This window comes from Aythya marila (genome assembly GCF_965140915.1).
Source record: "Aythya marila genome assembly, chromosome: 1".
Classification (NCBI taxonomy): domain Eukaryota; kingdom Metazoa; phylum Chordata; class Aves; order Anseriformes; family Anatidae; genus Aythya; species Aythya marila.
In genome coordinates this window covers 105,675,531-105,701,906 of record NC_139042.1, presented here as the reverse complement: position 1 = coordinate 105,701,906, position 26,376 = coordinate 105,675,531, and the positions used below count along the sequence as shown (strand labels likewise).

The 26,376-nt window shown below is 36.4% G+C and overlaps 1 protein-coding gene across 1 annotated transcript in view; it reads left to right on the top strand.

Annotated features, from left to right (window-relative positions):
- The window catches only part of ROBO1 (roundabout guidance receptor 1), a 322,025-nt gene that overhangs the window by 243,723 nt on the left and 51,926 nt on the right, over positions 1-26,376 (top strand). Inside the window, exons 7-14 of the mRNA XM_082770400.1 lie at positions 11,121-11,245; positions 13,016-13,187; positions 16,171-16,376; positions 18,612-18,693; positions 18,861-19,029; positions 19,130-19,296; positions 22,442-22,563; positions 24,981-25,212. Of these exons, the coding sequence (XP_082626526.1) occupies positions 11,121-11,245; positions 13,016-13,187; positions 16,171-16,376; positions 18,612-18,693; positions 18,861-19,029; positions 19,130-19,296; positions 22,442-22,563; positions 24,981-25,212 (1,275 nt within the window). The remainder of the gene's footprint in view (positions 1-11,120; positions 11,246-13,015; positions 13,188-16,170; positions 16,377-18,611; positions 18,694-18,860; positions 19,030-19,129; positions 19,297-22,441; positions 22,564-24,980; positions 25,213-26,376) is intronic.

The following is a 26,376-nucleotide window of genomic DNA, read 5'->3' as shown; positions in this document are numbered from 1 at the left end:
ATAACACTCCAGAATAAATATGAGTAATAAAGTATCTTGCAGTCTTTACAAGCAAATTGTGTCACCTAGTAGGCTCAGTATCATGAGCTTCCAGTGCAAGAAAAAAACAGCTTAAACTGCTAAACATGAAGTATGCTCTTATTATTCTTAGTGGGAGAACTGCATGTCGTTCTTGTCCTAATGACTGCACATTAATTCCTGAAGTTTGAAGTTAATTTTTTTTTCATTTGATTATGGAATAGGATGAGAGGGTTAGGAAACAAACTGGATGGATGGACATCAGGTTGCTTTGCTGTGTTCTCATAAATATCCAATGCACTCTAAACACAACTCTGAGGGGGATTTTGTTCTCTTTGCATCTTTCAGTGTCATATAGGATAGTCCACCTACGACTTGTATTTCCTCAAATGAAACAGCTGCTCTCTTCTTTGGTACAGTTAAGGTAGCACATTGATACCTGGGTTTTAGGAAAGAGGAAATTTCAAGTCACCCAAGAGTTCTGCTGCAATCCAGTCTTTCTGAAACCTATTCCTTACCTTTCTCTTGAGTTACTGTGTGCTCAGATCTTGTCAGACTTTTTTCCTTAAAGTGTGTTACTAACCTAAATAAAAACAGAACCTCAAAACTTGTTTGCTAATATCCCTAGATTATCACAGCTGCCATAACACTTCATTTCAGACTACCAGTAATTTTGATAGTGTTAGTCTTTTTGTAAAGGTGAACCACTGCCTCACTGTATGAAAAACAGTCTGAGTGTTGTTTTTATTTTTCGTTTGTTTGTTTCTGAAGATTGTGTTTATTTCTTTAGGCAGCTTTCCATCTGCCTCACACTAAAAATCCCTGGTACCTGATGACTATTTTGATCTGATGATTTGTTCTTAAATGTTGCAACTTTTGCTACCTGTAATTAACATCTATTAATGTGTCCTAGTTACCTTGTAGATAACACTATCAATGAAGTAAGATCAGGTATTACTGGGCTATTTGTAGACCTGGGTTGTCTGTATGTGAGGAAGTATCTCCCTTATAACGAGAAAGAGAAGTCTAGATTCCTTTTGAAATAGTATCTGTTTCAGTTGGCAGTATTCCTTAGTGAGTATTGCATGTAAAATAATAATAATAATTTATAATGATCAAAAGTTACTTCGCTGTGGAGGTTTATTGTCCTTTCGTTTTTAGTGTGTGTTTGGTATCTATTGATCATGGGGCTTTGGCCACTTCTCACAAATAGCTTTTACTTATTAGAAGAATGTTGCTATGGATTTTAAATACCTCTTTCGAAGAAGAAAACTGCTATCATAAACATCTGGGGAAAAAATTACATTCCATTTCCTTTTTAGCTCTACTATCTTTTATTGTAAGTTAAAAATGCAGTAGGGTGCTCCTGAGAATTCTTCAAATAGTATCCAGCTGTCATATTCTTTTTGTACTTCTGCACAGCTTACTTAAAAATTATCTATCCTTTTTCACTCTTTTAAAAGGCTTTAGTACAAATATTTGTGGCTATGACTGCTTAGATTGCAGCAGCGCCTAAAATTACCTCAGTGCTTTTTAAACAGAGGGCAAGACAAGCATTCTCCAGAAAAGCCTGGGAAACAGAACTCCACAGTTCACTGCATTGCCCTGGTTTTTAAATAGATGAAATTAAGCCTCTCCTAAGTGTGTTCACTAAATTGTATTTAGTTTATAAGATGGTTTAGGAGGACCAAGAGCAAGGATGGAACAGAGGAGGGTAGGAGAGGAACTTCTGGAAGGACTTAAATCGCTCCCTCTCTGTCTTCCACCCCCCATATTTTAGATTTCCACTGTCACCCCAAGGCATTGACTACAGGATTTATGAACATTATAAACTGAGAGTATTACATGTATTAACCTGAGAAGTGCTGCCTTTTAAAACTACACTGCAAAGTCTCTTTCCACATTTTTGATTTTATCATAAAAATCTTCATTAACTCCTGAAAAAGGTGAGATTGCAAGCTTTCTGATTTTGTAGCTAGTATCAGCAAAATCATTTGCAAATCAAAAAATCTTGTGTGAGTACATTGTGCAGACTGTTCTGTTCCCAGAGATTTTTGCAGTAGGTTTCTTCCCAACACACAAGAGGGCTACTTGTGTAGCCCTCTTCATCTCGACTCTAAATGTTTTTTAGGGAAGATTTGCTCTCAAGCAAACATTGATATAATTTCACAACTGAGACACAGCTGAGAGAGCACCAGTTTTCACTACCCAACCCTATCAATTAGAATTTAGAAGAAAAGAAAAAAAATCACCTCTCAGCCCAAATTAAATCTCAAAATGACCAGAAATCTACATGGACATCCTCATGTCTGTCTCTCCCCAGTATGTGTGCTAACTCGAAGTGTAATTACATTTTCAAGGCTGCATTTGTACTGTCAGCAGGAAGGAACAGTACTTGTCTTTTTCTTTGTGAGACCACTTTCCCTTGACGCACATTAGATCTCCTGAGTCACCTGCCCTTTTACTCTGGGTACCAAGCCAGCAGGTAGAAGCCCACGTCCCCTGCTGAATCTGAGAATATATTCTGCTTGCCTGATCAGAGTAAACTGGCTGCCCAGTTTCCAGACTGCAGCTGCCTCACGACCACTGGCTCAGAGTGCAGCAGGTAAGCATGGTGAGAAGTGCAGCTGGCAGTCCACCAGCACCCTGATGGTGGCACATTCATGACAAGCACAGATTGTACTCAGCCTGTTTCCAAGTTGCTGTCCAGCACGTGGCAAGTCTTTGTTGTTCTGACACCTCCCAGAGGAGAGAATGTGTGTCAACTATAAACAAACAAAAAGAAAGAAACAAATAAAAAATTGTTGTGAAATATGTTGAGGAACACAGCAGTTAATTAATACTGAAATTTCTTCCATTATTAAGTGTTCAGTGCATAAAACTGAAACATTGTTTTGGGTTTCTAGATTTCTACTACTACTTGCGGTGATCCCAAGTATCAGAATCGTTTATCCTAATGCTCGATCAACAGTTTTCTATTTTAATTTAATTCTCTTTCTTATAACACTGTTATAGAATATAATCCATCTGCTTCTCCTCTCCAGTCTATTTTGATTTCCATCTTCTCATCTTTGCTCATTTGAAGTTACAGTAGTCACTTGCTCTTATAAACTGAAGAAGTGTTTATGTGGTATATCATCAACAACCCAAAACAGAATTTTTCCAGTCATCATAAATGTAATTAACCATGATCACTCCCTTGCCAGGGTTTGGAATTACAAGTCCTCACTTTTGATTTGAAACATCAAAAAAGCACATGTAAACATTTTCCCTGAACTATATGTGGTTGTGGCATGCTTGGAGCCAGACTGTTAGACCTTTCCTCAGAAGTTTGTACTGCACTATATCACACTTCATGCCCTGGAGCTATATACTGTGTAAGCATTCATGGTGAGTAAAGGTGTCCCAGTCTGGTCTTTTAAGAATGTGAATTTTAGCACAAAATATGGAAAATGTAAACTATTTGTATATAGAGAGAGACCTCAAGAAATGACAGTTGAAAATGCAAAGGCCAGTGAGGATGAAAAAGGATATACCCTGTTTCTTTTGTAATGTATCTGGTAATGTTTTCCCATGTTTTTCACAGGTTGTAGTCAGGAGACAGCTGAATGGCAGCATTTTTTTATATTTATTTATTTATTTATTTATTTATTTATTTATTATTATTATTATTTTTCAGAACAAGAGATTTTGGCCTTCGCTTTTGACTGTGTAGAAAGTAATACTTCTCACAGATGACTGCAGAAAAATGTTGCTTATGAAGGATATTGGGTGCTTCAGATTGATTTGATAAGAACAAATAGCGAACAAATCACTGGAAGGGAAATGAAACGTTGACTTAAACTAATTCCCTTAATAATAACTTTTGTAGAACAGCAACATCTCTTTCTGGTAGGTGTGTTACAGGAAGGCATTCAGTGGTCCTTGTTCAGATATTAATGCCTCCAGAATTTAAATCCTTTTTTGGAAAGTAAAAAGTTGTTAATTAGATTTCAGAGTTTAGCAGTGAAACATATTCATGAACAGAAGAGGTAGGCAGCTTTTGTGCTGGTTGAAACTAGGAAAAGAATTGGAAAAGATCATTAGACCTTCTTAAAAAAATATATTATTATTATTTTAAGGAGTGACCACTCGGAGTTTGACCAGTTTGTTAAACCTGTTCCAACTAACACTTCCTCTGCATATAACTCCAGTACCCAAATCTTCTGTACTTAGCCATTTTTTTCATGTAGAGATTATAAACATCTGAGAGTTCAAAAAAGTTTCAGCCATTCAAAAAAGTTACAGCCAAAATGGCAATGTTTTATTACAAATAATATAGCTATCTCTGTACTATGTCTGTTGCTAGCTCTGGAGTTTCTCCTCTCATACTCTCTAGTCTCTAGTTGGCCAACTGCATCATTAATGCCAGCTCCCCAGGCTGTCCCTTCCAGCGTGTAGGCTCATAGTCACATCCCATCTCCTACCAGTTTGTTTCTACAGGCATATTCAACCTCTGAATTATTTTTTTTCTTGAACTACGGTTAATGTATCACAAAATTAATTGAAAGCAATCTAAATTTCATTGTGACTGCCATTTCACAGATTAATCATATACTTAAACATTTATACAGAAACTAAAGACTGCCTATTACCTTGATCTTATATTATAATTATTGGCCTGAATATTGGGATTGCTTGATTTGTCTTGTGTAGAATTATACAGTCTCACTACCTTTATATTAATTTCTATATGCTATAAGGGTGTCAAGCAGTCCTTGAAGACTTAAAATTTTTTATTCTAATAATAAAAAATGAAATACACTGGGCTTAAATTGAAGGTATTTAGCTTGCGTCAACTGAACTATAAGATATATTCTAAGAATCCAGAAAGTATTCATAAATAGTAATAGTCATACTTTATGAGTTTTTAATATGCAGAACAAAACGCTGTTTAGTAATTAAGTACCACCTTGAATCCCTAGATCTCAAAAATACTTTATTAGTATAAATGAATGACAATTTCTGTCTCTTTACTCTTTTTAAGATAGATAATTACTACTACTGCTTTTGGGACTGAGATACTTGAATATTGTAGCTTGTCCAATGTCAGACTATGAAACAGAGGCAACTCTAATATTTGCTTCTTAATACTGGAGCACTGATAAATTGTAGAGAAACAATAGATCAGCATTTGCATTCACTTCTGTGAGAAAAATTAATAAATGTGTTATTTAAAGATGCAGGCATTATGTACAGTATGTTGTGGTCTCATATGTACATACATCCTTTGAGGAAAGGCTGAGAGAACAGCTCTTGCTTAGCTTGGACGAGAGGTGGCTTCAGTGTTGGACGTAACAGCAGCTCCCAGTACCTACAGGGAGGTTGTCAGTAAGACAGAGCCAGGCTGTGTTGGGAGGAAAAGAGGCAAGTGATGTAAGTTGAAACAAGGGAGATTGATACTGGATACAAGAAGAAATTTCTTCACTGGGTGGACAGTCAAGAGAGGAGAAGGTTGCCCAGATTGTTTGTTCATTCTCAGTCCTTAGAAATTTTCAAAACCTGAGTGGATCAAGCCCTATGCAGCCTGACCTCACCCCATAGCTGACCCTGTTTGAGCAGGAGTTTGTACTGGAGACCTCCTGATACTGCTTCCAACCTGAATTATCCTATGATCCTCCAATACGATATCTATCAAATAAAATAGTTGCTCCACTAACATCTGGTAACTATACTTGTCTCTAGTTTGAGTCCTAAAACTGCAAATTCCTACTCCTGAGAGTGGATTTAATTATACCAATAGTCCCAGTGAGGATGATAAGATTGCTGGCAAGAATAAGATATTAGAATATAAAGTCACTAGTCTGGAAACAACTTTTCTTTTGTTTTTTTGTTCAGTGACTGGACACGTCTTCTGTGATAAACCTCATATGTCAAGGAAATTATTTGAAAGGCAAAAATATTATTCCTTTGGTATTTGTGGTTTCACATGCTACCTTCCTGTCTTTACAAACAGGTTATTCCCCCTAGTTACCATGTGAAAAGTCATGATAAACACATGGAAAATGAATTTACTTAATAATTGAGTGTAAGTGCTGTCAAATAAAATGTGCCCTAATAGAGTAAAAACTATTTATTTCTCAGTTTTAGGAACCTTAGATATTAATAGTATGTAGATAAAAGTAAGAAAGTGGTCTTTGTTGTAGCTATTGCTTTTATTGTTGTTCTTTTAAACCATATGATTTCCCTCTGACAGAACTGTTTAAATTTTTGTATGAAACTTCACCCTTTGCCCTTAACACAAGTTTGCAACCAACGTGATGCCCTGTTTCTACAGGGATTTATTTTCATGTATCAGTATCCCCTCTGTTTTTACAGGTGGGCAAAAAAATATATTTGCTCAACAGGGTTATTTTTGACATACAATAACAAAACCATCTGGTTAAAAGAAAAGTGGAAATTCAGCACTTGCAAGTTAATTTAATTTGTGGAAATGCAATTGAGCAACCAAGACAGATTTCTATCTTGAAAATTTCAAGTGAGCTTTCAGTAGAAGGCTCAGGCAGCTTTGCATTGCTACCAAGAAGGCTTATCTTTTCTCTTTTGGGCATTTATTAAGTAGTGGAAAATTGCTAATTTAAAGTGCAATCCTCTGTGCAAGAATTGCAATCCATTATGTCTCTTATCAGACTCCTTCATGTAGAATATGAGTTGTGTTTTATGGAGAAGCATTTCTAATTTTAAAACAGGTCAAAATGTAATTGCAAGTTTAGCAGAGAGCTTTTCCGTTTTAAAGGAGTGGCTATTGTGTAATATAAACATACACAATCGAGAGTCACTAGGAGCTCAGTCTTGGGGACAAGCATATTTCTCTCAGGAATTCTTCTATGTAATTCATTGGCTACTCCTCTTAAAAGTCACAGATTTGCCATCTGAGCAGAATAATGCACACTATTTTTCTCACACATTTAAAGAAGGCTAACATACATTCAGAATACTTCCCTAAAATTGAAAATCAAAACTTTGAAAACTGTGCACTTTGATTTTCTCTGTTTGGAATTGTTTCCTTAAAAATTTCTCTAATAACATAAAAACAGAGTTCTCTGTATGACCGGGTTTTTACACTTTCAGTTGCAGCTTCTTGGCACGATCCAAATTCAAGTATTATATCAGATTCTCCTTCTGCTTCATTTTCTTAATACACCTGGAGTCCCCTGTTTATGTGAACTGTAAGCCAGTATTTTTCATGCCTAATGAATTTTGGCAGACTGGATATTATTAGTTTCCTCCATGTGTTCTATCAGAGGATGGTGTATAGCAGGTGCTTACATACTCAATATAAAAGCAAACCCTGCTGAACAACAGTTGTTTTATTCTCAGCTTAAAGCTTAAAGGGCTTGGTGTTTGTAAAATGTATTAAGAAAAGTATATATATTTGGAATTATACTGTAATTAGTTTATACCAACCACCTTTTTTTTTTCTCCCCAGAACCTATATATAATTACGCAATGCACAATTTTTACATTTTTATTTTGAATCTGTTCTTTCAATTAGTGATGTATTGTTGGAATGCTTTCTAACATGCCTTTCTTTTGTAAGTGAAATTCGCCTCCCAGGATTCATCAGGTCATTTCCAAACTTACAATAATGTTCACCTATGTTTGAAGGACAATGTGCTATTAGATAATTTACCACTGGAATATTTCTGTTGAGAAACGGAATGTTTTGCAGTAGATCTCTGCTTTTGTGTATTTCACTGAAATTGAGATTTTTTGGGGGAAGAAAAGGATTAAAAATCTTTTTTAATATAATTTTAATTGTGGATTAGTTTGCATTTGCAATTTAATACTAATCATTATGACCTTGATACAGCAATTCTATACTGAAAAAAAAATGGTGTAGGGGCTAAATCCCTCCGCATATTACTAAAGGTTGAGTAAACTGCCTTTGTAATAGCTATTAGCCTCAGAGAAGTATTTTCTGTTAGTAAATGTTTTAATGCTTTAGAAAGAGCATTACTGTCACTGTTCTATTTCAATAGTGTTGCAAATTGATATTTACTGTAGATGTCAAGTTCATTTTACTATGGAAAACTCTTCATGCAGAGAAACAATAATATGGGGAAAAAAATAAAAAGTTTTTACCTAAGGTTCCACAACGACAATTGCCTTGGAATAGAACCCAATTTGCCCAACCATTATTTTAGTCTGTTACCTGGTTTAGTCTATAGCCTACTTCCAGCATGATAGAGTTCTGCTTTAAAATATAAAATATGTGGTTCAACATTTTGAAGCTGTGTTTCGTATATCAGAATATATATGTGCTTTCTAAGATCGTTACCAGGGATCCTTTTTATTTATTTATTTATTTAATTTTGCTTTACTCTTTACTTTGTTTCATGTCTATTCAATTTTATTTATTCCATGTTTTCTTTTTGTTTTGTTTTTGTTTTTAGTTGTGTCTGGTAAGTTGAAATTTTATTGGCCATCTTCTAATCATCGTATTACTGTGACGAGAACATCTCCCCTTTCCATCCATCCCCTTCCATGTCCTTCAACCAGTCAGCTCCCATCTTTTACTTGTTATTGACAAGACACATCGCACAGAATAAATTCTGCATGAAGTATGGGTAACTTAATGACAAAGAGAAAGGTAATGGGTTGCTAACTTTGTTTTTACGTGATGTATTGACTCAAATCCTGATGTTTTCTAGCTTCAATGACTGCATTAGTTGAAATTGTGCTCTATAAAATAAAATAATTTTTGTTTTAAAGGTTCTGCTTCCTTTATGGTATAGTCATCACATACCACTTGTCTGAATGATCCGAGGTGTGAAAGCAAGCTGAAGTTTATAGGAAAAAGTGGTGAAAATGCTTCTAGTGCAATACAAACATGGAAGACAATTTAATAATAAAGTTTCTCTTAACCCTATTTTAGTTCTTCTGACACTGAAGCTATTGGGATTTTCATTATTTACTATAACAGGAGTAGATTTAGAATAATACAAATATGCATAATATACACAGGTATTTTGACTAATATACATGTAAAATGCATGTTTAGAATAATACATGGAAGCATATACCTATCTGTAGTTTATAAATTCTACCATGGTTACCTGGGAGACTACATTTCCTGTCTTTTTTTTGGCATTCAATAGTCCCTGAAAATCATGTTCAGGTATTAGAATCACAAGCATTCAGCTATTTCTCCAGTGGTCACAGCTGTTTTATCCTGATATAACTGTATCCATTCTCAAGTTCGATGAAATCTAAAACCTAACAAATCATATTCAGTAGCAAAGAACTGAGAAACCCTTGGTTCCATTCTCTGTGGTATTATGTCACAAACTAGTACAGAACCAGCCAAGCCTTAACTGTATGCTAAATTTATTCTTGTTATTAGAATTCCAACAGCATAATGAAGGTGCTTCACTCATCTCCATTTTCCCAATCATACCTTACAACCCAGTGGTAAACCCCCAACAGCACCACTTTCCATTCTAAAGTAAACATGTTATCATGTCAAAATCTTCCCACATCCTCTTCCAAGGTGTTGAATGAATGTTTCAGAACTGTTTTTAAGTCTGCTAATAGTTGTAGGTGAACTGCACTCTAACTTCATGTAGTTCCTTATCTAAGAAAATTCTGGGAAAGGTGGCATTTGCATCCAAAACTAAATAATGATATGTTGTACTTTAAAAATTGCCCCAAAGCAGGAGGGTGATAGGAAGAGTATATTCTACCATGAGCTCAGTAGGGGGCTGAGGCACAGGCAAAGAAGAGCAGAAAACTGAAAGTATTGGCCTACATGAAAACTGAAAGTAAAATTTTTAAAAGGGACTTTTACTGTTTCTTAATTCATTTTATATGAAGTCACAGTTACATGATTTCTACTAAGCACATTGAGCATTATCTTTAAATGACATGATTAAGACCCTTTTTAAAGAAAAGCTTTTAAATACAGAAATGTTTTAATGGAAAAAAAAAAAAAAGATACAAGTTATTGAAGTCAGATTCAAAACATCCTCTCTATTCTCAACCCAAACACAAGGAAGAGAATAATTAGTTTGGGACAGATGATCAGAAGGAATTGGAAATGAATAAACACTAAGTAAATGGCCTTTCATTTAATGCACATTTTTCAAGGAGTGAGAGTGAACAGACTCAAACAATCTAGATTTGTTGTTCTGTGCTATCCCCAGCAACGTATCTAATGCTGTCAACTCTCCTGATTTCTTTTTAATGTGACTGACATAATTTTTGACATTCTATTTACTACTGGATGAAGTGGTTGTTGAAGTCTGTATAAATCAAAAGGTTTGGACAATGCTGGCAGTATTTATAATGTTAGGCTGAGCAGATGTTTCAAATTTGCCCTCATTTGCATATATATTTTGTTTGAACATGCCCTTGTCTATGTAAATGAAGAAGACATTCAGCTCTGCTGTTGCTTTAAATTCATTCCTCTTCAGTAATTGGATTGAAGATTTTAAATCATTCAGTGGTATTTCTGGGGGTTTTGAGTTAAACTGAAAAAATTGAGAGACCCCAACTACATCAAAAGTCTCTTTTATAAGCAATGAAAAGCTTTTTCTCTCATAAAAAAAATATATATATATATATTACTCCTGTGCAAGTAAACCTGAATTCATAGTTACTCAACAGGGTTTATTACAGCCTTTGACAAAGTGTGTCACCTGTCACTCAAAGATTTCTCCATGGTGACTTGGTACCTTTATGCATGCTTAAAAATCAATCTTATAAATAAATAAATAAATAAAAATCTAACAGGTTTGGTCACATTGGTGTCTGTTGCATTGCCACTTGTCCTGTTTAGTGGGACTTACTTTCTTGTACAACTGGTGACTAGTAAAATTAATGGATTCACAGTAAGGATTTTACCTGAGAAGTCCAGCAACAGAACAGGTGATCTGAGTGCTGATGAAGCTGTGATTTGTTAGCTGATGAGTCTTTGTGCTGCCTCCTTATTAAAGACACCTAACTGCTCTGGTTTACACCATTTAAAGTCAGGACTTATATCATGCCTTTCAAATAGGCTAGCTTTGGTCTTCTGACAGCAGTGTAATTTTATTTCTTTTTATGGTATTTTCCTCTTTCAGAGCCTCCACAGTTTGTTGTAAAGCCTCGTGATCAGGTAGCTGCACTGGGAAGAACGGTGACTTTCCAGTGTGAAGCAACCGGAAACCCTCAGCCAGCCATCTTTTGGCGGAGAGAGGGAAGTCAGGTAAAACAGTCTTTCTGTCCATTCTTCTTAGCATTTTCTTGAGGAGATGTTGAGATGTCGTTGAAAGAAAAACACCTTCATTCTTGTATTTAGGATGTGAAAAATAACTCTAGTGCTAGGAGATGCTGGATATTTCTTCTCTATGTCACATGCATTCAAGGAGATGTCAGCCATACTATAAAGTATATCTATATGCTTAGTCTCAAGTTTTCTCCATGAATGTAAAAATAAATTTATGAAACAAGTGGAAACATTCCATGAAATGGAAATCTTTTTCTCCTATCAGAGAGAAACGTTTAAGAGATGAAAAAGTGACTGATGCTGAAGTTTTCTTTAATTCCCAAATACCCCAAAATTTTTCAGGAAGTTTGGCTCTGCTTTTGTGGTGCAGATATTAGTTTGCCAGGTGTGTGTGTCTCTCTGAAGAACTAAATGGTTTGCTATATTGATCTTCATCACTGTCTGGATAGGACACTAGCTTGGGACTAAGATCTACTTTTCCAGTCAGTCAGTCAGCCCCAGGTCATACATGAATAGGGCACTTTTTCTCCTAGCTTCCTTATTTGAATGGGAGGGAAAACTATTTTCAGCTTCTTTGTAAAGAACACTGAAAGCTAGTGAATGAAACGCAAAATAGCACAGCAAGAGAATAAGTTTTATTTCAGAGTCATCTTTTGAAGAAGAGATGTGACACAAAGTGTTCTTTGTTGAATATGTCTGTCTAAATGTTTAAGTGCAAACAGAGTAGTGGCCAAATTCAGATGATAATATCTTATTGTAAAAGTATATAGATAGATTATATTTACATTTTTTGTATGACCTGGATTTTTTTGCTAATAGTTGTTTAGTACGTATTTTTTCCTGCTTATTTTTTACTGCACTTTTAATGAATGAAGGTCAGTGAGTATGGTTTGCTAATACTAAAGCAGCAGAACTTGTGTCTCATTCCCTCAGATGAATTTTGGAAATACAAAATAAAATTAGGTAAGATAGAAGGATGAAAAATAGCCTCTGTAAATTTTGGGTATTCTCATTTATAAATTGTTCAGCCAAAGGTAGAAATTTGAAACCAGTATGTGGTATAACAGACTACTATTATGGCTGCCATTTGACTTTTGGCTATTGCTGGTAAAATACCATGTACTTCATACCAAAATTGTCTAAGCAAAAACTGGTGTAGGACTGAATTATGTCCTTATATATATATGGCTCATTGCAGAACACAAACGCTATGATTACAGAGACCTAAACAGCATCTTTTTTTTAGAAAACTGTTCCATTCTTGGGAATTTGAAAGTTAAAATACAAGCGAGTAAATGAAAATTTGAAGTGGAATAAATAGAATGCCCTGAATGAAGGTCTAAAAAAAGATGTTGAAGTAAATTAGTCAGGCTCACCACGGTTGCTTGCACCATTGGAATATCTGTACATATCAGATCTTTGCTACTGCTTGTTACAGTTTGTATAAAGCCCAGCATTACTGAGGGTATTAGATAATACATAATACTGAGGGTATTAGAGCAACCCCAAAAGACTTACACAATTTTATGAGCGTATCTACACCTATTTTATCACCAAAAAAAAACAATTAATCCTATAAAACTATTCACATTGTGGTAGAGACATGCTTAAGATCTGAGGGGCAGAACGTTTCATATATAATGTGGAAAGATGAATTTGTTTAGATATATTTAAGTTATTCATATTGACATTTGAATGTATTTAACACTTCTTTTTCACTTTCTTTCCTACACATTCTTTCTTTCCTAGAACCTTCTTTTCTCATACCAGCCCCCTCAGTCATCCAGCCGATTTTCAGTTTCCCAAACAGGTGACCTCACCATCACCAATGTCCAGAGGTCGGATGTTGGGTACTATATCTGCCAGACATTAAATGTTGCAGGAAGTATTATAACAAAAGCCTACTTGGAAGTTACCGATGGTAATGATTCCTTTATTTTATTGTTCCCAAGTTTTTATTTTTATTTACATACATCAGGGGGAGGATATGACACTATTTGGATCTGCTTTACATAAAGTCATATTGCATTCATTGTTTCTTTGAACCTAAAAATCCTGTTTGGTTCTTCTATGCCAGGGGGTTAAATTTCGGATATCACTTAACAACATTTTGTTGTGAATCAACATCTGGTATTTGATAAGTTTACTTCTGTTTATGGATTGTTGTCAGTTCTGTTAATTTATCTGGCTTTTATTCTTTTTTTTCTTTTTTTTTTTTTTTTTTTATCTTTCACCCATTACATTTAACTTACTTTCAGATTGCTTGTTGCCTAGGTATTTATCCCTGTTACTGTGTGCCTGTTTGCTAAGCATCTCCATTTATCTGCTTTTTTCCCTGTTTGTTGTTGGTGGTGGTTGGTTGTGTTTTGTTTTTTTCCCCCTGTTTTTTTAGTATTGACGTGTAGCAAAGAAAAAACCTTTATCTGTATAGAAGTCAGTAGAATAGTATGCAAATATATATTATCATACATTTCCTTTTAGGAGCACTTGTGACAAAATTTAAGATGAAAAAGCTACACGGAACATGGCTGCAAGCAGTAATATATAGTGGCGTTATGTCAGTTCGCAGATTGTCAGAAATTTTTAATATTTTTTATAGGAAAGATAGGAAGGAAAAAATTATTTTGGTAGGTAAAATAATAATCTTAGCCATTACAGAAAAAGGATGAATGCAGTCTGTGGAGAGATTTTGAGGTGAAGGAAGCTGTTGCCAGAGAAGAGATTCCATAAGCAAGGCCTCTGCCCAATAGAAAGCATAGAAATAGTTCAGTACTAGAAACATGCAGTGAAACTGGCGAATGAAATTGTCTATTTACACACGCTGGATTGAAATTGTTTGGAGGAATAGGACAGCGTTATTTCTGATTTCTCAAAAGTGGCAGACCAGGCAGACAATGTTTCTTAAGCCACTTTCATTCCTTTTCCACTGTGGAGAAGATCATGGCAAAGTGAAAAAGAAATTTTAATAATAAAATCAAGCCAAATACCTTAAGAGTTTTTTTTTCTTAATGACCTAAGCCATCTGAACTTAGAAAAAATCAAGTTAATTTAAGCAAATTTGCTTTACTATGACCATATGTTCTGGATTGATCTAGTGGATAATTATTACGTATGATGTCTTTGAATATTTTTTATTTATTTATTTTTCACTTCTACTAAAGTAAAGACAGGATATGTAGAATGATACCCTCATATTACTAAAAGTAATAGAAGTTCTGCCACCAGCTTCAGTGGCACTTATGTTTACCATGGATTTCAATGGAATTAGACCTAAGCTGTAGAACACAAATCAGTCAGCAAGGTGATTACTGGGAGCATTAGATGGGGCAAAGATACTGTGAAATTTATGCAGTTCAATACTGAATAGCAGCATATCCATACTATTTCTGGTGTGCATTATTTTAATACATTTTTTACTTTTGACATATCAACATGCTACTGTAACTGATTGTTAGTAAACAATTTGTAAATTGCTTAGCATTAAATAGTATTAAGTAATGGTAAAGCAAAGCATAACTATCAAGTCCAAACAGAAGATGTTACTCAGAAAATCACTTGGAAAATTATGTCCAAACTTTATTGTAGAGCCTCATACTATTGACAGTTGCAAGCTTCTTTAGAAGCTTGTCAAAGTTAAATGCAAACTATAGGTGAACTTAGTTTGGCTGACTCTGATGAGAAAGATACAAATGGCCTAACAGTGCCATGCAGTACATTACAACAGGTTGGAACAAGAAGCATAGGATAAATTAAGCAATTGAAAACATCGAGTGTCATTTGAACATGCAAATGAAATTACAGGAGCTGGAATTTAGCCAAAAAAACCAGTGATAACATCATGTCTATTGTTACAAAAAGCAATCCAAAACTATGTGATGATCCCAAACTACTAGAACTTCAGGTTTATATTTCAGCTACCAGACCAGATTTTAACTGTTAATCAGAGTTAAGGTCATTTAAAGTTGTGGCTATTTTCAGATTAATAGTCTATGTCATGTTAGATGATAGAGGTAGGAGGGGGTCACAAAAAAACACAACTAGATAGTTTTTACCTGTTTTCTTGATTATCCATTGGAAAATGATAAAAATGTGTAGAAAATCATTATTTTTTTCTGTGAATACTGAGATTGCTGTATACCTTTCTATGCATAGTTAGTAAATAACTCATCAATACCAGTTCATTTTCATTGTGTGCAACGTGCGTTAGAACTGATGCAAACACACTGTGGGATTCTCCTTGTGACTTTGAACTAGTATTGACAGATTAATTCGTTAGAAACTACTGGAAAATAATTTGTAGCTGAAAAGTTCTGAAATGGTGCTATTCATTAGCATTATGTTTAGCCTAATCATAAGCATCTCCCAGTTAGGAAACAGCACAAAGATAAATTGATGAGTTAAAACAACATTTTGAAAAAACAAACAAACAAACAACAACAACAAAAGAAACAAACTTACTTATTTACCAGGTTATTCCATGCCTGTCTACTTCCTTCTTCTCTGTCTTTGAATAGAGGAAGTATGAGTTCTGTTTTACAGGCCTTCTACATGGTAAAAGATGAACAAGGTGAAAACTGTGCCTTTGCAAATAATTTGCAAAGTGCTTTATCATTTTGCTATCACTTTATAAAGACATTGGAATTAGAGAATGTCTACCAGATATCGATATGTAATAAATAATGCTTATTTCCTTTCTGAAATTAATGTATTGTATATTGTTTTAAAATTTTGTAGTTGTGCATCATTATGATGCACCCTTCCATGAATAATGCATGCCTCTGACTTTAATTACTTGTTTAATTATCTTTAGTTTGTTTCAAAGCCTCAAGCAACTGCTGTTCCTTAGATGATTAGAAAATTGCTTCCAGTCGCAGAAATCTATTTCCTGTTGTTTCTTCTGGCAGTGATTGCAGACCGGCCTCCCCCTGTCATTCGACAGGGTCCTGTGAATCAGACTGTAGCTGTAGATGGTACTTTAGTACTGAACTGTGTGGCTACAGGCACTTTAACACCCACTATTCTCTGGAAAAAGGATGGGATACTGATCACTACCCAGGACTCTCGCATCAAGCAGTTGGAAACTGGAGCATTGCAGATCAGATATGCTAAGGTAGTTTGAACTAGCAAACTGTTTTTTGTGTTGGGTCTTTCCTGTTGTTTGTTTCACTTTTTCTCCTCAGAGCTCTTTTGATGTACGCAATCCTACATTTAGAATGAATAAAATGATAAATAATTGTATTAAATTACTTGATATGTCATGCTTTCAGATAGTTCATTCTTTAAGCTTTGCACCTTGGCTTGTGTATCACAGAGAACATTGCTTCATATGCAAAAATGCTATTAAGAAGTATTAACGAGGGGGATTATTTGGTATTTAAAACATGAAGGGGGAAGGAAAACTCATATTTTAGTAAAATGAATTTGAAATATTTGGACTTCATCACTAATATATAAAAATGATCTAATTATTTCAAATGCTTATAAAGAAAATCCTTGTTCAGCATGCTGCAATAATAAGAGTTAAGTACACAGCTTTTTCAAAATAACTCTTAAATATATTTACTTGACAGTATAAACATACCTTCAAATAGTTAAACACCTGAGAAGTCCATGGCTTCCTTAGGGAATTGTAACAAGTTCTTGGTCAATATTACCAGTCACACCTAGCAAAATGTACAGTGTTTTAAAATGATGTTAGGTTCCAGCACACTGACGATTCCCTGTTATATTTTCTGTGGTTTGAAATTTAGTAATGCTTAAAATTAGGCCAAATACATGACTTCAGTGTGTTCCCTAGACTTCCTGTGTTACCGATTACAAGTTTCACTGGCTGAGATTTTCAATCTCTGATTTCTGAGTGCTTCCATTCATCTCATCTGCTGAGGCTGGGAGCTCAGTACGTGTGGTGGTTTTAGCCTGATGGGCAGCTGAACTCCACCGCAACTGCGCTCTCACTTCCCCCTCCTCAAGACAATGGAAAAGGCTCAAGGGTTGAGATAAGGACAGGGAGATTGCTCACCAATTACTGTCATGGGCAAAACAGACTTAGTGTAGGGAGATTAATAAAATCCATTGCTTATCACTAGCATACTGGAACAGTGAGAAACTCAAAACAAACTAGAAACACCTGCTCCCCCATCCACCCTCTTCTGCCTCCTTCCCCCAAGCGGTGCAGGGGAGTGGGGAATGGGGGCTGCGGTCAGTCCCTCACACTTCATTTCCACTGCTCCTTCACAGTCACTCTCTGTCCCTGCTTCACGTGGGGTCCGTCCCACGGGATGCCGTCCTTCCTGAACTGAGTCTGCGGGGGCTTCCCACAGGCAGCAGCACTCCAAGAACTGCTCCCGCATGGCTCCATACTGTGGGTTCCAGACCCCCTGCTCCTGTGGGGTCTCTCCATGGGCTGCAGCCTCCTCCAGGCCACATCCACCTGCTCCACCAGGGGCTCCTCCACGGGCTGCAGTGTGGAGATCTGCTCCATGTGGGGCCTATGGGCTGCAGGGGGACAACCTGTTCCACTGGGAGCCTCTGAACAGTTTTCTCACTTCTTTCACACAGCTAGTCTCTCAGCAGTTTTTCCCTTTTTAAACATGATCTCAGATACCCAACCAATGTCACTCCCCGGCTCAGCTCTGGCCAGTAGCAGGTGCCTTTTGGAGCCAGCTGGAGCTGGTTCTGATCTGACATGGGGCAGCTGTTGGTACCTGCTCACTGAGGCCACCCCTGCAGTCTCCCCACGAGAACAACTTTGCCACATAAACCCAATACGGTAGGGCGCAATGTATTTGCAAAACAAACAAACAGAAACCCTCCTTTGAAATGTGATTAAGTCATGTATGGACATGTAAATCAGCATTCAGAACTGGGTGAGAATTGCATATGTAGGTCCTTTTTTTGGATCTGCCTTAGAGTGAAACATTTACTAGTACAGAGAACCCAAGATATATAAGGCCCTGTGAAATATTTAAGCTTTGTTTGAAGGTTGACATTCTAATGTTGCAGTCCGGACAAATCCTAGGCATCATTTAGGCAGAAGGTTACGTAGGAGTCCTGTTATCTGAATTCTTTATCAATTTATTTAAGAACTCTGCAGAGTAAAGAATAAATGCTACCAAATTGGTAACATGAAGTTAGAATATGTAGCATTTTCACTTCTTTGAAGAAAGCTCAGAAACATTGCCATTAACTTCATGCCTTCTTATGTAAGAAGTTTCTGGTTCAAAGTTTTTTGCAGTCTAATACATTTATCCATATTCATGGGGAAACATGCAGAGATGTAATTACTTTTCTAGCCCACTGAGTGCCTGATTGTTTCAAATATTTATTCTTCTCTTTTCCCACTCAGCTGGGTGACACCGGTCGGTACACCTGCATTGCTTCCACCCCAAGTGGCGAAGCTACGTGGAGTGCTTACATAGAGGTCCAAGGTAAATCAATTAGGTTTTCTCTGCATGGAGAAAATATGTAAAAGGAACTCAAAAATTGAATTGTAGTAGTTATGCGACTCTGTCATAAATTGCCAGGTAAGATGTGAACAGCATTTAGCTTACAGCTTCGTCCTGTCTATACTCAGCATTTTTCTCTCCTTTGTTAGAATTTGGAGTCCCAGTGCAGCCACCAAGACCCACTGACCCAAACTTGATTCCTAGTGCTCCTTCAAAACCTGAGGTTACAGATGTCAGTAGAAATACAGTAACGTTGTCATGGCAACCGAATTTGAATTCAGGTGCAACTCCAACCTCTTACATAATTGAGGCCTTCAGGTATACGAGTCTCATAAGATCATGCTGTACTAATGTTTATGTATAATATATTGTTAAAGAAGCACGTGCTAACCTGCTGTTGTGTGTGTTTTATCCTTAGCCATGCATCTGGTAGCACCTGGCAAACTGTAGCTGAAAATGTGAAAACAGAGAGTTTTGCAGTTAAAGGGCTAAAACCTAATGCAATTTATCTATTCCTCGTGAGGGCAGCTAATGCGTATGGACTAAGTGACCCAAGCCAAATATCTGATCCAGTGAAAACTCAAGGTAAGCTTTAGATATTGAACATTTTAGCTGTCCAAAGTTAACTGAGAAATGTTACTTGGAAAAATTTTACTAGCTTTCAACTGTCTATCTATACTGGCTGTAATATATGCTGCGTAGTAAAATGGATTGTTTACACTTGCATTTCCCTATAACATAGACTCTAAAAGCTGCTTAGACAGCATACTGTGCTCCCCAAGAGAACCCTAGTATATATAAGTTATATATATAACAAAGATAGTTACATCCTGCAGAATAGCTCTTGTTAACAACAGAAGTAATCTCTGATTTTTGAAGTTATCACACAAAACCTAAAATTCCATGGAAAAGTTATTATGTCCAGTGGATCAAATGAAGCTTAGGAATGAGACAGGGAGAGAGACAGCACACAATGTGATTTGTCTTCTGCTGCATTAACAAAGATACAAATTTTAAATTTGAAGGAATTAGGTGTTGTGGGCCAGTAAAGAAGAACTTTTGGCATCGTATTAGAAGTATTGCAGTAGTGCTACTGTTGAAAGTGAAACAATAGGAAAAAGATACATTTACAGACAGTCAAGTGTAAGACAGAGCTGTATTACAGCAAATTAAGGAATCATCTGCTGACTCCAGCTATGGACTTAATCCAGATATGTAAAATTTAAAATAACTGTGTGTTCACTATAAAAAATAAATGACACTTACAATAACTTACAAGAAATAATGCTTTACAACATAGCCTGCATTTTTCCTTTGATTATGAGCAAATAGAAAGAAAATTGATATATACTTTTCCAAAGAAAAAGTGATAAAGATCATCTTCCTTTTTTTTTTCTGTTTTATTGGAGAATTTGGCCCATGGGTTTATTAAGAGTGCCTGTGTTGTATGTTTGTTCCTTTGTTTGCAAAAGTAAGTACATGCTTGTTTTTGGAAGGAAGTTCCTTAAAGAAAACATAGCATTTTCTGTTAGCAAGTTTTCATTTGTTCTGAAGGCAAGTTTTTGTCATCTCCCATGAGGAGTAAGTAGTGTCATATTGCTATCCTTTGTTATTATGCATTTCTCCTGATGGGTAGCAATTTCCTTGGATATATAGACAGCAGAGTTATGACCACATAGAAAATAGGAGTTACACAGGTTTCTAGGTCTTCCCCAAAGGGCAACATGTGTTGTTATGCAGGTAAGCAGCAATGTTCTATATGAGTCCATTTTTCATGCAGTGTAGTTTCATTTGAAGATATGAGATGTGCATCAGGGTTGAATGTCCCAAATGAACTGATCACTGACTTGACTGATAAACAGCAAATGAGGCAGAATATTCTGTTCACTCACAGAACTGAGTGGTTTATAATGGTACAAAAAAGTTTACCTGTTCTCTGAGATCTAGTAGAGCTGAAGATCTGAGACCATGCAAAACCTAAGAGCGAAGCTAAAGGCCAACAGGTAAAATTTTCATAAATAGTAAGAAGCATAATAAAGTGTAAAGTTCTTTAAAGCTGCTCCACTCTTCTTCCAATAACATTTCCATGTTGTGAAGGTTAGCTTTATACAAATTTTTAGTTTGAGCTAGTAAGTTCAAAAATTTCCCAGTTAAGTTTTGTTCCTAAGTATGTATTGTCTTGTTCAAAATTCATATGCAGATCAGGAAACTCACCTACCTTAACCTTTAGACTTGACTAACATTGACAAAATAACAACATGCTTTAGTATTTTCTCTCTCAGTCCCTGTCTTGGAAACTTCAGAGCCTAATCAAGAAAACATAGGATAGATGATATACACCATTCTATAGCACATGTGCAAAAGATTGAGGCTATTAATAGTTTTAATCATATTTTTGATGACTCATCTTTTATGACTAGTAGCAAAAATATGACTAATTACTCAACTGACTTTCCTGTAATATTCTAAGCAGGATGAGATTTAGGCAACTCTCCAAACAGAAATTTCTATCTTTAATGCTCTCAGAGCAATAAAGGGAGGGAGATGCTCTGATAAATGGACCGTTTGGCAGAACATATTGTATGTAGATACAGTGGTGAATCAGTGGTATTTCTTTGGTTTGTGTGTGTTTGTGCTTATCAGTATTCCTTGCTAAGAATCTGGATTTGTCACCTACTGACTGCATGCTACCCTCAATTTGCTTTATTAACATCAGAGAAATCTCATCATCTTGCAAATGTTTGAGGCAACTGTATGGCAGGACTGCAAAGTAGCAAAGGCTTTGTATTGCCAAATGGGAGAACTAAATTTTTGGAAAGAAAGGTGTAAAAAGTTGGTAAACTGAGAATATATCCACCATGCAAAAAGTATGCTTTACATACATACATGCTTTACAAACAGCACTATCCAAACCTCAGCTTTCAAGATAGTCTACGCACCTGCAATGACATATTTGAGTAGTTGTAGATGGATATATATATATACATATATATACATGTATATACAGTTTCTTTGTACTGTCTCCTTGGCCCTTCTTGTGAGCAGACAGGTATGGAAATTACTAAGGTCTTCCTAGAACAGAACCCTTGAAGATTTTCTGATCTTACCTAATTGCAAGAGAAGATCAGATAGACAGAGAAAGTAGTAGGCTAGAGCAAAAGTTATGTAATGCATTACCCTGTATCTGGAATTCTATTAAAAAAAATATATAGAAAAAGAAAAAGAAATCACTCTAAGAACTTTCTGTGTATCTCCCAGTCTGTGATTTTAACTGTTGTCGGCATGGTATTTGCTAAAACGAAGTGATCAAAGGAAGACATGTGAAAGCAATATAGAAACTATGTTCCTCCGCTGTCCATAGTACATGTATATTTTAGACACCCTATTAGTGACTGCCCTATAGACTTTATATATGTCTAGGACAGTCATTTAATTTCAGTTGAATAAGCTTTTCAAGGGCTCTGCATGTAGCAAATGTGTTTCCTTTGTACTATTGAATATTTTGAGAGGAATTTACTGCTTCATGTGTATGAACAATCCTTTTAGCTTTAAATAGACCAAATGTCAGAAGGGCAAGACAACACTCATGTAGATTTTTCTTACATTATTGGGAACTACTTAGGATATGCTTCACTGAGGAAAGCATCATATGTTTTCTGATACGTTTGTATTTACATATGCTTATTTTAACAATTATATATTGTGAGAATGGAATCTTAAATTATTACAGATGTTCCACCAACAAGTCAGGGTGTGGATCACAAGCAGGTCCAGAGAGAACTAGGTGATGTGGTACTACATCTGCACAACCCTACTATCCTTTCTTCCTCCTCAATTGAAGTTCATTGGACTGTAAGTAAAAATCTGTATCATGGTGGTGGTTATATACATTGATGAATTGTACTGTCTGGGTGCTGTGGAGTCACACTTTAAGAAGTGTGTGGTTTGTACACCTGAAATTGTTTTTCTTTGGTTTGAGTGCTGCTTGGACGTTGTGTTCCTACTTCATTAAATTTTGTCCCATTTTCACCATTGCTTGCCTCTGTAGAGAGAGCTGCTTATCACATGGTGAGAGTTTTCAAGTTCTCCTCTGGAAGCTAACAGACTGATCAAAACTTTCACAAGTCAAATCATTTGAAGATTTTGCACTGGTTTCAGTAGGAAGTGTATCAGTCCCCTAATGAGATAGCATGGGAACTTCCCCATCTGTCAGACTCCAGTGGAGGCAAATACTACATAATTCTTTTTGAAACTGTTGCCTCTGTCCTACATACAGACTGGGAAACACAAACTAGTAGAGCCTCATCTGAACGTATTCTTCTTTCCATGGTGCTATGAATACACACAGTACAGGGAGCAGATGCAAAAATAACAATTTTGAGATGTTCTGTCGATGTTGATCTGACAGGAGGAAGCAGGAAGTTGGTCGTGGCGAATATAGTAGAGAAAATGGAAGAGTGAGGAAACAACATTGTAGAAGTCCTGAAGCAAGGGAAATGAGAACATACATGAAAACAATTCAAGTAGGCTTAGAAAAGGATGGGGCCTCAGTGAAGGAAAGGTTAGAAATGTCTTGCTATGGGAAACATTTGGCAACCAAAAGGTAGAAATGAAGAGAGAGAACAATACGGGAAACTATAAGTAACAAGTAATGAGAAATGGAAATATAATTCAAAGAAGACCAGCTTTAAAACAGAATGCAGAGAGAAGAAAAAAATGGAGGAAACTTATACTAGTGCAAGAATAAATCTAATGAGACTAAGATTTGAGGTCTGTTGATGTCCTCCATCTGTACAAGTCAATATATTGGCAGGAAGAGCACAGGGTATAATCCCCATCATGCTGTGACAGAACATTCTGAGCAAGAACGAAGGCGTTTTGACTTTGTAGAAGAGTCCTAGCCCAACTGAGTCCTGGTACATGACCAGGGCTCCTCAGTGCTGCAAGGTAATATCAGCTGTGTAATTATGCTGTCACGTGCAATAAGGCCACCTGCAGTAGGCAATCTCCTGTTTTAACTAATAACATTAAAACATCCTTGAGGTTCCTAGCACAATTTTGTTTGACCTTTACTTACAGAACAACCTTTTCCAGACAGCCAATTTTTGTCAGTTTCTTGGGTGGCCTGTGGCTTCTTTGCAATTTCAAAAGTAAGCATTACCTCAGTTTTAGCTAACACACACGTTCTTTATGTGATTATTAAAAATGAAAGATGTTGGTTTTTTGGAGTAAAATAGCAAGCAAACATTTTTATTATACCATTGTATGAGATTTTTGAAAAAAGGGAAAATCTGGTGCACCTTTTTCAAGTTTTTTATTGTTGTTTTTGGACTTCCTTATTAATCAGAAATTGAAACTGGTAGTTAATGCTCCACAAGAGATCACTTCTGCAAAGTAGCCTTCTGTTGCAGTTATAGCCAAACACATTGAATCCTGTCCTCATTTACTTTAAGGTCTATTTCTCCATACATGCAATATAAAATGGCCTCAGTCTCAAATCATTTGGGACTGCTGAATATCATTTTGATCTGTTTTACCAAGTCTCATCCTTATTACCATATTGATTTTTGTGAGCCTCTTCAGAACACTCTGAAAACATCTCCTCTCCTCCACCAGAGGAGCCTCCTGCTGAGTCAGTGATTGTGGAGGAAGTGCTTGGACAAATCTGTCCTTTGACAGCCTCCAGTCTCATCAGAACAATGTAGATAGTGCCAATTGGCTGCCCTTTTAAATCGGTGATTCCAGAAGGAAGCAGGCAGGAAGCAGTGCTCATTTCATGAATTTTGGGACGCTTCCACACTTCAGGAGAGCTGGCAGACTTGCTGCTTGATCTGTGTTCATCAGCACGCACTGCAGAGCCATCACTCCCCTGCCCTCGCCCACCTCCCTTGCCCAGTTCTGCAGAGCAGATTGGGGTGGGCAGAATGTATGCTGGGTTCCTTCAATTCTGGCGAGATTCTCCGTGTATGTAAAGGTGGTTCGTTTCACAGAGCTAGAGTATATTATACAACTCTGCTATCCCCCTTTAATGCTTTCATAAATCTACCAAAACCTGTGCAGTTCTAACAGCATCAAACAGATTAATGCACTTGTGAATCAGACCTGTAATTTGCTGTAATTCAAGGAGCCTGTATCTCATTCAGCAGTGTTCTTTTGAATAAAATAAATGGATAGTTCAAGGACTAAAGTCACAGATAACATCCACGATTCCTGTTTATTAAACAAACCATTGTATGTTCTAAATGTGTGTCTTTCTGTTGTTTTGCCAGGTGGACCAACAATCCCAGTATATTCAAGGATATAAAATCTTGTACCGGCCTACACCAGCATCCTATGGAGAGTCAGAGTGGTTAATTTTTGAAGTGAGGACTCCAACCAAAAACAGCGTTATCATTCCAGAGCTGAAGAAAGGTGTAAACTATGAAATTAAGGCCCGCCCCTTTTTTAATGAGTTTCAAGGAGCAGATAGTGAAGTGAAATTTGCAAAAACCCTAGAAGAAGGCAAGTAGGAGCCAGACTGTCTTCATCTTTCCTTTTTGAAGTAGTATCCTGGCCTGCTTTTCTCTGATATGTTCATTATTTGATTTTGTTTGAAGTGCGTGCTGTTTGAGAAGAGCAATCTGCAGCAGAGGAGACTGTGTGTTGGACTGATCATTATGTGAATTGTTTGGTGACATCGAAGTAAATATTCAGAACCATGTGTGAGAGACAGAGAGAGAGGGATGTGCAAACCCCCCCATCAACAGACAATGGGAAATGTGCTTTTTATCTTCATTGCAGTGTGCACTCCTCCCTGCTGAGTTCATGGTCTGGTCACAAGTGACTTCTGTCAGATTCAAGCACTTACTAATCACTATCTTGAGTAGATAGCAGACACCACAGAAATCATCAAAGTGCTATAGCTGAGGGAATGGAAACCACATTCTTAGAAAGCTTTTATATCTGGATCAATCAGTAATACAAAATGAAAAGATGAATGAGGGCAACAGATATAGTGAGCTAAATTATGTATTTCCATCTCAAACACATGCTAAAACGGGAAGGTTCATATAGCTGTTCCCTTTGTTGTAGCTTGCCTGGTATCTCAGGCATAATGAGTATGCAAGGTGGCCGGTGCATCAGAACAGGGATTTTAGTGCCTCTGGCAGGATGTGATACCTTTTGCCTTCTTTCTTCCTACCTGTTATAAATACAGTGTAGTTTTGGCTTATTTCTCTGGGTGGTTAACTACGTTCATCCTAAGCATCAACTAAGCATTCAGTTTTTAGAAAAATATTTAAAATGCAAAATATAAACCTGTTAATAGTAAAAAATTCAGTCTTGATTTTAACAAGTTTTGTATTAGTCATTATTTTTTACACACTAGAGCAACTAAGGTTTAACATTCTATTTAGGGTCAATTTACATACTTTATTTTCCAAAACTGTTGATTCTGGATGAGATGATTTGAGACCAATACGGAATTCAGTGCTCAGGACTGTGTCGTGTAGTGGGTATCTGAGTTTGGAGAGTCTGGTGGCCTGTGTGTCTTTTCCTGTCTTACAGAGAGACTGTGGCAGAAATTAGGAGCCTGGCTGTAGGATAACATCACTTACCTTGTAATTTTCATTGATTATTGTAATAATAATTTTAGCTAGTGGGCAGAATTGCCCTTAAGGAAGGCTG